Below are 13,152 nucleotides of genomic sequence, written 5' to 3' on the forward strand. Positions count from 1 at the left end.
CTATGTATGAAAGGGTTATAATAAATGTTGATAAATCACTTAAAAATGGTTAAAAATAGAGAAAAACTGCAGCTTCACAGATGTTTGCACAGTTAACCCTTTATCAGGCAACTGACTATTTTTGGTCATTTCCACAAACTTTCAACATGGGGCTGATCCCATGCCTCAGTGAGGTCCAGAAGCATGCTTTGTTTTTTTTTTTTGTTTTTTTTTTAATAAAACTATCCAGTGATTCAGAGAGATTTTATAGAAGTTTTGAAGCTGTAAATAGTGAATATAAGTGATTTTTGTCAGTTTATGACCTTATAACAGTTGTTTCACTGCATGTGTTTACTTTTTAGCAAGTGCTGCTCAGATGTTTTATGGCAAGAGGAGGGAGACTGTTGTCATGCCAACCGACGAAGAGGTAGATGACGACATCCAATAACACACTAAGGTTGAAAATTTTAATTTTAGAGGATTTCAACGAGTGCCCTATAAAGAGTTAAGAAAAATGCAGCATTGTTCTTAGTGCATCAGCTAGTGTCAAAATATTGTAATAATATGGTCAAAAATTGATGCAAAAGTGCAGTTTTTGGTCACATAGCAACAACAAAATAGTGTCAACCATTGGCCTTTTCCTACGGGAACTGAGGAAAAGGTGTTTGCGTAGTTGTGACTCAAGTGTATTTATAAAATCGTGCATCATGATCCTACGTCAAAGGGCCATCAGGTGATCTATTAGCTTGGCTGACTGAGTCCAGCTCATTTGTAGCTGCTTTAATGTAGAAATTCGACATATTATTAAAAATACTCCTATGTTGTTTTTTAATATCATACACGCCAGCTAACACCTTTATTTATATCCCTATGAGTCTGATTAATTAGCATAGAGCTGCTTCTTTAAGCCGTGTGTTACGCTTAACTTTTAATTAATGATTTGCATGTAGGAGACAAAAAGGAGGCAGAGAAGGAGAAGCAAGTGTCAAAAGACATGACACATCCCCCCACTGTTCAGCTGCTAATTGCATGCGTAGGTGGTCTCTTACCTTGGCAGCGCCAATTTGCTCCTTTCGAAATTTTTCCAAGGGTGTAATCAAAACATCATCTGCATTCTGGATCTGAAATCGAACAAAATGAAAGAGGAAAGAATTATGTCAGACCGGCCAACGTGATCTAAGTTTCTGAAGAATCCAAATATGACTGGGAAAACTGCGACAGAGTGGGCGACAACATGGGAAATTGATGCGCGGTGGATAAACTCCAGCCCACATCAAATACACCGACTCCAAACACAAGCAGAGGATGGAGAAATCACATTCATTAATACCTGTTAAAGCGGTGACAAACAACAATTCATTACTGCGAGGCACCTACAATGAGTACAGCACAGATAAGAGACGGAGAACGACACAATAGGTCAGTTAGATACAAGGACAGTCAGGTGTTTTATAGAAGCTGTGAAGTGGTGGCGTTGTCAAACCATGCTTAAAATATATATATATATATATATATATATATATATATATGGCTGCTTCTAAACTTTTTCAGATAAAACACATTTTTTATATTATTTTTATTTTATTTTATTTTAAAAATCTGTATGTAACATGGCAGAAAGGACACGAAAATTATGTGCTACTGTTTTTTTTGTTTTTTTTTTTCTTCCCAAATATCTTTTTATTCTCTCACAGGTACATTTTAAGAATCGAACTAATTATGCAAGGCAGAGTGTTTCACAAAAATGACCGCTGTTGCAAAATCACTAGCAATTTATTTGTTTAATTCTTCCACTATGATCTGTAAATTATAATGCACATGTGGAAATGATAAACTGAAGCAGAATATTGTTAAAATTGAATTTTTTTTAAAAACAAATTTCAATTTGTTTATGTTAGTCACATTGTTTTAAAGTACAGTTGTAGATGAGAACATTTTCATAATCTAATTTCTTTTTTCCCTGTAAAATATCATGGATAGTTGACATTACCCCGCACCCTGACGAAGAGGCGAGGGGCATTGTTTTTAGTTCAGTTTGTTTGCTTGTTTGTTAACACACTAGCTGCAAAACTATTGGTTGAATTCATACCAAATTGGGTTTATAGATTGCCAGTGACCCAGAATAGATCTGATTAAATTTTGGGAAAAGCAGGTCAAAGTTAAATTTTTTAATGAAATTTTAACATCATCCCATTTTCTTATAATGGGTGAAATTTCACATTTCTATAAAAACATACATTTTGTTTCAGTTTACTTCAAACTTGGCACATATATAGAGACTGACATCAGCACACGCATAGACATGATGACATCAGCCAAAATAAGATACAATAGAGGGTATGCACATACGTCACTCCCCCCCCCCCCCCCCAGGCCACGCCCCTCTAAATCAGACTGAGTGGCAAAAACCAACCTGTTTAACATGACGGAGTATAGCAGTAAACACAGTGAGACCAGGAAAATGTGAAATATGAAATTAAATTAAGGACAATTGGACTGGACATGGATCTGTATGAGCTACCAAAGAACAAGTGGTCCACGAACACTGACACGTGGACAGAAATCGCGTATCCTGACATCCAGGGTGGAGGGGATCATTGCTATTTTTACCTGAAACAAATATTCATGGTTTCATCATCACTGACAACCAGGGTCCAAAACTAGGGCCCAGAACCAGCTGATCCAAAGTGCATTTACAGTAGACCGTGGACTGACCCCAGGGAATATATGCATGATCTACTAATACTGAGGAGATTTACTGAGTCTAGTTCAGATCAAGTACTTTACACAACACACATACTACTGCTGTGGACCAGCAGGGCACCACTGGATTCTGGGAAATTAGGAGATTTTTCCACCTGTTTTTAAATTACGACATTCTTCTTGTAATATTATGGCTTTATTGTCAGAATATGACGAGTTTAATCTCATAAACTAATGAATTTTTTTTTTTATAACTATGACTTTATTCTTATAATATTCTGATTCTTTTTGTATTCGACTTTATCATCATAAAATTACGGGTTTTATATCGATATTTTATGACTTTAAACTCGTAGTGACAAGTGTTTTTATTTTCTTATGTGGCTTTAATACTCCGTCGTAGCTTTATTCTCCAGTTCCCCCGTATTTGAAAAACTGGGTTAGCCTCAGTTTCAGTTAGTTTACTAATCATGTAGGAGCACAAGGTTCAGAATCACAAAATGAAGACAAAAACCATGAAAGATCTGATCATGAAACCAAGAGCTTTACTAAGAAGTAACGTTAGCTAAACAATATGTCATTTAAGGTCTGATTTTACCCAAAAATACAGCATAAATTAATGTTAGCTGACACCAAACAGGATCCACAGATCTAGGTTTGGTTTCCTGGATTTGTGGATCCATCTACGTCTCTTTTCTTTGTCTTTCAGTGTCTGTAAAACAATAGCTCCGACTGCTTTTCAAACCTGTTCATACAGTCAATCGCACAACAGCTTTTCCTCATTTTTTTATTAAATATTGTTCTTTAGTTTAGACAGTACTGAAGCCAACGCTGCTACTCTACTCCTTCTTTCTGCCACTCAGTGGACGTAACCGCGGTGACTTCCGCTAGCGGCGATATCACGTGCATACCCTCTATACATGAGAGGGGCGGGGTTTGTTGTGCCTGCCACCACTTGTTTATATATTACACTGGTCAACAACAAATTTATTGTTTCAGTTTTTTGAGCTGATTTAGGATAATTTTGGTGTGCTGAATCCAAAAATCACATTCATTTTGCTCAATCAGGTCAACTTTCTGAACTATGCTACATATTGGCTTTTTAACATTTTTGCTTACATTTATGGGCATTTTCACATCATATGATACAAAATTCATTCATATTTCTTGCAATAAACGAATTCTGAAGATTTTACTTTTGCCAATTTATGATAAATGTTTTTTTTTTAATATTACAGGTGAATGAAATGGCTTCGACTAGAAGATCTTGCAAAAAATAAGCCTGACGTATTCTGCTACATCTGCGGTGAATACACCATTGTACCTAACAGGAATCAAGTCACAAGTTTCATAAAGTGTGTTTACCAATCTTATTTTGGTATTAATTATTATATTTTGAGAGAAGATCAAATTTTTCAAAATCAAATTAGCAAAAAAACCTGACCTGATTGAGAAAAACAGATGTCATTTTTGGATTTAGCGGTGCAAAATGGTCCTAATTCAGTTGAAAAAACCTAGACAACTTGCAAAAAACATTTTTTTGTAACCCAGTGTTATTATGTTATTATTTTACCGGTCTGGTCCACTTCAGATCAAATTCACCTGAATGTGGCCCCTGAACTAAAATGAGTTTGACACAGCTGATTTAGATTGTCTGGTTGCCGTGGCACCGTCACATATCGGTGACCTCCCCTGCGTCACGACCGGAGTAAAAAGGTCCAAACACATAAGGTTGAGATGCATCTCACCAATTACAATCCACACTCAGTCTTTACGTGGGTGAGTGGGCGGGTGGGTAGATGTGTGTGTTTGGTGAAGGCGCCATTAAGCTTGAATTTCCACTCGACGGCTTTTCCATCCGCCGAGATCAGATGACATCAGAGTCTCCGGGAGTCACAAATGACACGGCTCTCAGGTTGATTTAAGGTGTTATTCTGTGTGGTGAGTGTGTGATAAACTAAGGCCCAGGCTCCATAATACATCTATGATACCAGCGCTAATTTAGAGGTGTCGGCTCAGATGGAATATCAGTTTCCCCAGATACAGTCTTCTCCACACACAGTCTCAGGACACAGTTTTTGTTTTCAACCATTAATCACGCCGCGTTTTCATTGTCCCAAAATAACCCTGTCAGCTCCGTCAGCCAACCAGAACCAGCCACTTCAAAAGACCGTCGCCGTCTCTTCTGGCTCGCAACGCTTCCTTTTCCCTTTTATATGCGATGCAAAAGCTTGTAGCATAAATGTGCTGCTCTGTAATAATTTAATTTAATTAAACCCCGGGTCTTTCAACTGCACACATGAATTTCACACTTGAAGTTCTAATCTTATTTTAGGTTATGGTGTTATATTCAAGAATCCAACATGTGCTCTAACTACCACTGTTTGGAGACTGATGCAACAGTAAGAGTATTTAGTGACAGTAATGTTCTTCCAATCAATAGATTATTTAACAGGATTATCTTTTAAGTCTGCATTATTCTATAAAATACCAAATGTGTAACTGATTTCCCATAAGCCCCTGGTTTAAAACAAAGAAACACGCACACAGTGAAGCCTAAGTTGTTTGATTGAATATAAAATTTCTGTTTTTTTTTACACATTTGACACTTTAGAAAAACAGCTTTTCTTCTGTTTTATTCCATAGAAACAAAGTGCACGTCAAAAACCAAGTGAAAACAAAAACTTCTACTATAGATATGAATAAATTTCATGAATTTTATTGTATAAACTTTGATTTTTGGGAAATTTCATTACCAAGAACTGTATCTGTGTCTGTTTATATGTATATGGTCATTTCTAACTGCAAAGACTGATTATTATTGGCTAATAATCAAAAGATTGTTGATTATTAACCAATATTATCATGAAAAACATCTGTAACTGATTTCCCATAAGCCCCTGGTTTAAAACAAAGAAACAAGCACACAGTGAAGCCTAAATTGTTTGACTGAATATAAAATTTCTATATATTTTTTTTTTTTTTATTCATTTCACACTTGAAGTTCTAATCTTATTTTAGGTTATGGTGTTATATTCAAGAATCCAACATGTGCTCTAACTACCACTGTTTGGAGACTGATGCAACAGTAAGAGTATTTAGTGACAGTAATGTTCTTCCAATCAATAGATTATTTAACAGGATTATCTTTTAAGTCTGCATTATTCTATAAAACACCAAATGTGTAACTGATTTCCCATAAGCCCCTGGTTTAAAACAAAGAAACATGCACACAGTGAAGCCTGAGTTGTTTGACTGAATGTAAAATTTCTGTTTTTTTACTCATTTGACACTTTAGAAAAACAGCTTTTCTTCTGTTTGTCTTATTTTAACAGGTTTTATTCAAAAACCTAGTGAAAAAAAAAACTTCTACTATAGATATGACTACATTTCATGAATTTCCATTTATAAAATAAAATTTGTATTAATTTCATTACCAAAAACTGCTTCTGCATCTGTTTGTTCATGTCATAGAAAAAAAGGTCATTTCTAACAGCAAAAACGGATTATTATTGGTTAAAAATCAATAGATTGTTGATTATTAGCCAATATTATCATGAAAAAATTTGTCTGAACATGAAATTTCTATGTTTTTTACTCATCTCACGCTTTAGAAAAACAGCTTGTCTTCTGTTTGTGTTATTTTAACAGGTTTTATTCAAAAACCTATGTAAAATTTCTGTTTTTTACTCATTTGACACTTTAGAAAAACAGCTTTTCTTCTGTTTGTCTTATTTTAACAGGTTTTATTCAAAAACCTAGTGGAAAAAAAAAAACTTCTACTATAGATATGACTACATTTCATGAATTTCCATTTATAAAATAAAATTTGTATTAATTTCATTACCAAAAACTGCTTCTGCATCTGTTTGTTCGTGTAATAGAAAAAAAGGTCATTTCTAACAGCAAAAACGGATTATTATTGGTTAAAAATCAATAGATTGTTGATTATTAGCCAATATTATCATGAAAAAATTTGTCTGAACATGAAATTTCTGTTTTTTACTCATCTCACGCTTTAGAAAAACAGCTTGTCTTCTGTTTGTGTTATTTTAACAGGTTTTATTCAAAAACCTAGTGAAAACAAAAACTTGTACAATAGATAGGAATAAATTTAAAGAATTTTCATTTATACATTTTTATTTTCATTCAAACTAATTACCAAAAGCTGCCTCTGTGTCTGTTCATGTGTATTAGATAGATAGATAGATAGATAGATAGATAGATAGATAGATAGATAGATAGATAGATAGATAGATAGATAGATAGATAGATAGATAGATAGATAGATAGATAGATAGATAGATAGATAGATAGATAGATAGATAGATAGTCATTTCTAACAGAAAAAAAATGATTATTTTATATTATCATGAAAAATCAGTTTGAGTGAACATGAAATTTCTGTTTTTTTTTACTCATTTCCCACAGTAGAAAAACAGCTTTTCTTCTGTTTGTCTTATTTTAACAGGTTTTATCCCAAGGAAACAAAGTGCACATCAAAAACGTTGAGAAAACAAAAACTTCTACTCTAGATATGAATATATTTGATAAATTTCCATTTATAAAATTAGATTTTTGTTAAATTTCATAACCAAAAACTGGTTCTGTGTTTGTTCATGTGTATTAAATTTTAAAAAACGGTCATTTCGAACAGCAAAAAGTGATTATTATTGGTTAATAACCAACAGATTGTTGATTATTAACCAATATTATCATGAAACATACCTGTAACTGATTTCCCATAAGCCCCTGGTTTAAAACAAAAAAACACGCACACAGTGAAGCCTGAGTTGTTTGACTGAACATGAAATTTTTGTCTTTTTTACTCATCTCATACTTTAGAAAAACAGCTTTTCTGCTGTTTGTCTTATTTTAACAGGTTTCATTCAAAAACCTAATGAAAACAAAAACTTCTGCTAAAGATATGAATAAATTTGAAGATTTTTCATTTTAAAATTCAATTTTTATTAAATTTCATAACCAAAAACTGCTTCTGCATCTGTTTGTTCAAGTATATTAGATATAAAACCAGTCATTTCTAACAGCAAAAGCCTGATTGTTGATTACTATCAAATATTATCAAGAAAAAATTGGAAGCTGTTGGACATTAATCTCTTTGATTTTATTACAAACGAGTTAAGTTTGAATTGAACAATGTAACACTTTTTTTTTTAATTTCACAATTTTAATTGTTTTTGTGTTGCAGGAGCTGAAATCTGAGAAAAATTATATAATATAAATAAATATAAAGAGTGGTATTACTCCACTAAGGCACAATCTGAAGTATTACTATATGTGACAAGTCATATTTTCATAAGTTAGAGTATTTAGTGACAGTGATGTTCTTAAAATCAGTAGATTAATTAACAGGATTATCTTTTAAGTCTGCATTATTCTCTAAAATTCCAAATGTGTAACTGATTTCCCATAAGCCCCTGGTTTAAACAAAAACACACACACACACAGTGACGCCTAAGTAGTTTGACTGAACATGAAATTTCTACGTTTTTTACTCTTTTAACACTTAAGAAAAACAGCTTTTCTTCTGTTTGTCTTATTTTAACAGGTTTTATTCCATGGAAGTAAAGTGCACGTCAAAAACTTAGTGAAAACAAAAACTTCTACAGATTTTTATTTTGGTCTTTGTTCACAGGTTTTCACTCTGACTTGAGACGGTGGAAAATAAAAGGTCAAGGAAAATTTGGGTGTTCAGACAAAACATCATCACATCGCTTTTGTGTTTGCAACTTCATACGAGAGATGAAAAATATTCAGCAGCGAGAAAAAGTACATGAAGCAACTGAAAATTCATAGTTTTCTGCATGAGTTTTCCATAATATCTGATCTGATCTGCATCTAAAGTCACTCGTCACTTACTTTTTCCATCATCATGTTCACAAAAGACCTGGTTGGTATTACACTAGAACATCGTGTTTGTCTGTATTTGTGACTTCGATGCAGATCCGATCATATTTTTGAACCAATTCATGCATAAAGTCATTCATGTACTTTGTGTTTCTGCTGTACATTCACAGTCACTCCTACTTTCAGTTCAGTTTATGGAGCACATGATCAAAGACACTGTTCTAGATGATAATAAAGGAACACAGGGTTAACAGGCCCAAACAAGTCACTCCAATAAAGATGTGTGAACATGTTTTCTGTCCTGTAAGGATTAAAGATGGAATGATATGAACATTTCATATCACGGTAATTGTGACCAAAATGATCTGAGTTATCATTAAGATCATGGTATTGTTCAAATGGGCTCAAAATGTTCAGAAGTACTTATACACACACTGGGAGAGAGAGAGAGAGAGAGAGAGAGAGAGAGAAAGAGAGAGCGAGACAGAGAAGAGAAAGAGAGAGAAGGTAAAGAGAGAGAAAGAGAGAGACAAGAGAGAAAAGGAGAGAGAGAGAGAAAGAGAGAGAGAGAAGAGAAAGAGAGACAAGAGAGAAAGGGAGAAAGAGAGAGAAAGAGAGAGAAAGAGAAACCGAGAGAGAGACAAGAGAGAAAGGGAGAGAGACAAGAGAGGAAGGGAGAGAGAGAAAGAGAGAGAGAGAAAGAGAGACAAGAGAGAAAGGGAGAGAGAGAGAAAGAGAGAGAAAGAGAGAGAGACAAGAGAGAAAGGGAGAGAGAGAAAAAGAAAGAGAGAGAAAAAGAAAGAGAGAGAAAGAGAGAGACAAAAGAGAAAGGGAGAGAGAGAGAGAGAAAGAGAGAGAGAAGAGAAAGAGACAGACAGACAGACAGACAGATGGATGGCCCAGGGGGTGGAGCCTGTTTTCCCTGTATCTCCAGGGGGTGGAGCCTGTTTTCCCTGTATCTCCAGGGGGAGGAGCCTGTTTTCCCTGTATCTCCAGGGGGAGGAGCCTGTTTTCCCTGTATCTCCAGGGGGAGGAGCCTGTTTTCCCTGTATCTCCACAGTTGTGTCAGTGCAGTACCTTCATGTTTTCAGAGGTAAACAGCAGATAAAGGACTGAACCCTCTGACTGGACTAGACTGGACATTTATCTGATGTGTACATAAACACATCACATCTATTCATTACAATTATCTGATTACTCCCTTTTAGCAGAATTTTATGCCTAATGATGGAATAGACTAGACTGGAATAGACTAAAACAGACTAGACTAGAATAGACTAAAACAGACTAGACTAGAATAGACTAAAATAGACTAGACTAGACTAGAATAGACTAAAATAGACTAGACTAGACTAGAATAGACTAAAATAGAATAGACTAGACTAGAATAGACTAAAATAGACTAGACTAGACTAGAATAGACTAAAATAGAATAGACTAGACTAGAATAGACTAAAATAGACTAGACTAGAATAGAATAGACTAAAATAGAATAGACTAGACTAGAATAGACTAAAACAGACTAGACTAGAATAGACTAAAATAGAATAGACTAGACTAGAATAGACTAAAATAGACTAGACTAGACTAGAATAGACTAAAATAGAATAGACTAGACTAGAATAGACTAAAATAGACTAGACTAGACTAGAATAGACTAAAATAGAATAGACTAGACTAGAATAGACTAAAATAGACTAGACTAGAATAGAATAGACTAAAATAGACTAGACTAGAATAGAATAGAATAGAATAGAATAGCATAGAATAGCATAGAATAGAATAGAATAGAATAGAATAGAATAGAATAGAATAGAATAGAATAGAATAGAACAGACTAAAATAGACTAGACTAGGCTAGACTAAAATTGAACAGACTAGAATAGAATAAAATAAACTTGACTAGGCTAGACTAAAACAGACTAGAACAGAATAGACTTAAATAGACTAGACTAAAATAGACTGGACTAGAAGAGACTAGACAAAAATTGAACAGACTAGGCTTGACAAAAATAGAATAGACTAGAATGAAATAGAATAGAATACAATACAGTACAATGAAATAGAATAGAACAGAACAGAATAGAATAGAATAGAATAGAATAGAATAGAATAGAATAGAATAGAATAGAATTGACAATGAAAAATGCCTGTAATTGGCCAGAATCTGATTTTAAATGGTCCTCTGTACAGTCAAAGACAGGATGTAGTAGACGGTGGAAGCGCTGCAGTTTTAATATCAGTTCAATTAAACAGCGTGGGCAGATGAATGTGGCAGACCTGTGAATGTGTCTGTCTGTGGTGGACACATGAACAGTGAGTCAGGATGAAGACAGGTTGGACAATCTGGACCATCCTCTTCAGCACATTTGGACCAACCACAGACTCATCTGCAGTGGATGACTCACATCATTAAGATGCAGAACTCAGAGTTACAGAAGATCCTTCATCCCACTATCATCAGACTCTAATGCCTCTGTCTGATCACATGTTTAATTTGAGTTAGAGTTGGATTTCTTTTATTTTCTGAAGTTAAAGGGTCATATTTTGTTAAACCCACTTTTATTAGTCTTTGGTTCATTTATTTGTGTATTTGGACCCGTATAGTTCATACAGTTTGAATTTGAACCCTCAAGGTGCTGCAAAGCTATCTTTATATTCATTTGGGCAAAAATCGAGTGGATTTCTACAACCTGTTTTAATTCCTGCTTAATTTGTTACATCACGACATTTGCACATATAAGGTCAAGACTTCCGATGAACATTTCTCCGAGTATGACACAATTGCGGTTGTAGTAAAAACTGAAAATATGTCCAAACTTCGAGCCGATTACCTAAAATGTTCAGTTGTTGGTTGAACGGGACAGAGCAGCACAGCCAACAACCTGGAGGGGGCGGGGCCTGAAGTGGCTCATTTGCATTTAAAGGGCCAGCGCTCAAAATGACCTTTCTGGTGTCATTACTCAGAAATAGGGTTGAAGATGGACCTGTGGAGTTGAATTAATGAAGAATTCAGACCCAAGCATAGCATTTACAGTTTATGTAGACCCCAGGGAAATGTTTGAAAACGCATAATTCTATTTAAAAAAGCAAAATATCACTCCTTTAATGTGTATTTTCATCAGTATCTCCTGGGGCACCGCTAGCAATTGTGGGCCCCGTGAAAGGTAAACGTTGTAGGCCCTTCATAAAATTCAGTATCTTGTCAATCTGTCGGAGCAGTGGTGGTGGTGGTGGTGGGGGGGGGTATGTACATGGGGTAGGGGCAGCAGTTATATATGTGGGGGTGCGGTCCATAACTAACCTAACTAACGATGGCGTGAAGCAAAAACTGAAACTTAACATGCTTTCACACTGCAAAAATCCAAATCTTACCACGTGTATTTTTCTCATTTCTAGTCCAAATATCTCATCACATTTAAAATAAGACAGAATCACCTAAAGAGGAACTTTTCAGTGAGATATAAGAACTTATTTTGACACAATAGATCTTGAAAATCTTATTTCAAGAAATCTTACCAAGATAATATTCATTTGTTCCATTGGCAGATTTTTTTGCTTAATTCAAGATTTTTTTTTTTTTTTTAAGATTAATTCAAGATTTTTTTTGGCTTAATCCAAGATTTTTTTATTTATTTATTTATTTTTTTGCTTAATTCAAGATTTTTTGGCTTAATTCAAGACTTTTTCTTTGCTTAATTCAAGATTTTTCTGGCTTAATTCAAGATTTTTTTTTTTTTTTTTTTTTTGCTGAATTCAAGATTTTTTGGCTTAATTCAAGATTTTTTTGTCTTAATTCAAGATTTTTTTTTTTGCTTAATTCAAGATTTTTTTGGCTTGATTCAAGATTTATTTATTTATTTATTTATTTTAGCTTAATTCAAGATTTTTTTTTTTTGTTTGTTTTTTTTTTTTGCTTAATTCAAGAATTTTTGGCTTAATTAAAGATTTTTTTTTTTTTTGCTTAAATCAAGATTTTTTTTGCTTAATTCAAGCAAAAAATCTGAAAAATGATCTTGGTAACATTTCTTGAAATAAGATTTTCCAGATCTATAAGTTCTTATATCTCACTGAAAAGTTACTCTTCAGGTGATTATGTCTTATTTTAAGTGTGATGATATATTTGGACTAGAAATGACAAAAATACACTTGGTAAGATTTGGATTTTTGCAGTGCAACATCCGATTCCTGGCTTCTATTCCTCTATTATAAATCGGATCTTACACAAAATTTCCACAACTTCTAACCTGTATCCACTGGACCCCCTCCACTGCTCTATGGGCCCCCCAGAAATGCTAGGCCCCATGAATTTGTCACATTCACCCCCCCCTTTTACGACACCCCAGAGTATCTCCTACATACATCAGACTGAAGATGATCACATCCACACTGTTGGTCAGAGCGAATATTCAGATTTCTGTTGCATAAAACACCTCAACACTGGTCTAATGAAAACTTCAATTAATAATAATGACTATCAGTTGTAGCCCTGCAGTGAACAGTGTTAATTAGTGTGAAAACAGAGCAGACTGTGGGCCTTGGGTAACATATGGGCTGATACTCCAATCTACACTTGATGTGCTCCACTGTAGTATTTTCATA

At 34.3% G+C, this 13,152-nt stretch overlaps 1 protein-coding gene across 6 annotated transcripts in view; it reads right to left on the reverse strand.

The window, feature by feature from the left end:
- Positions 1-13,152, reverse strand: part of arhgap42b (Rho GTPase activating protein 42b) — a 313,806-nt gene that overhangs the window by 123,445 nt on the left and 177,209 nt on the right. For all 6 annotated transcript variants that reach the window (XM_030151784.1, XM_030151783.1, XM_030151782.1 and 3 more), the window contains exon 4: positions 1,029-1,100. In XM_030151784.1, the coding sequence (XP_030007644.1) occupies positions 1,029-1,100 (72 nt within the window). The remainder of the gene's footprint in view (positions 1-1,028; positions 1,101-13,152) is intronic.

The sequence above is a fragment of the Sphaeramia orbicularis genome, chromosome 13 (genome assembly GCF_902148855.1).
Source record: "Sphaeramia orbicularis chromosome 13, fSphaOr1.1, whole genome shotgun sequence".
Lineage (NCBI taxonomy): Eukaryota > Metazoa > Chordata > Actinopteri > Kurtiformes > Apogonidae > Sphaeramia > Sphaeramia orbicularis.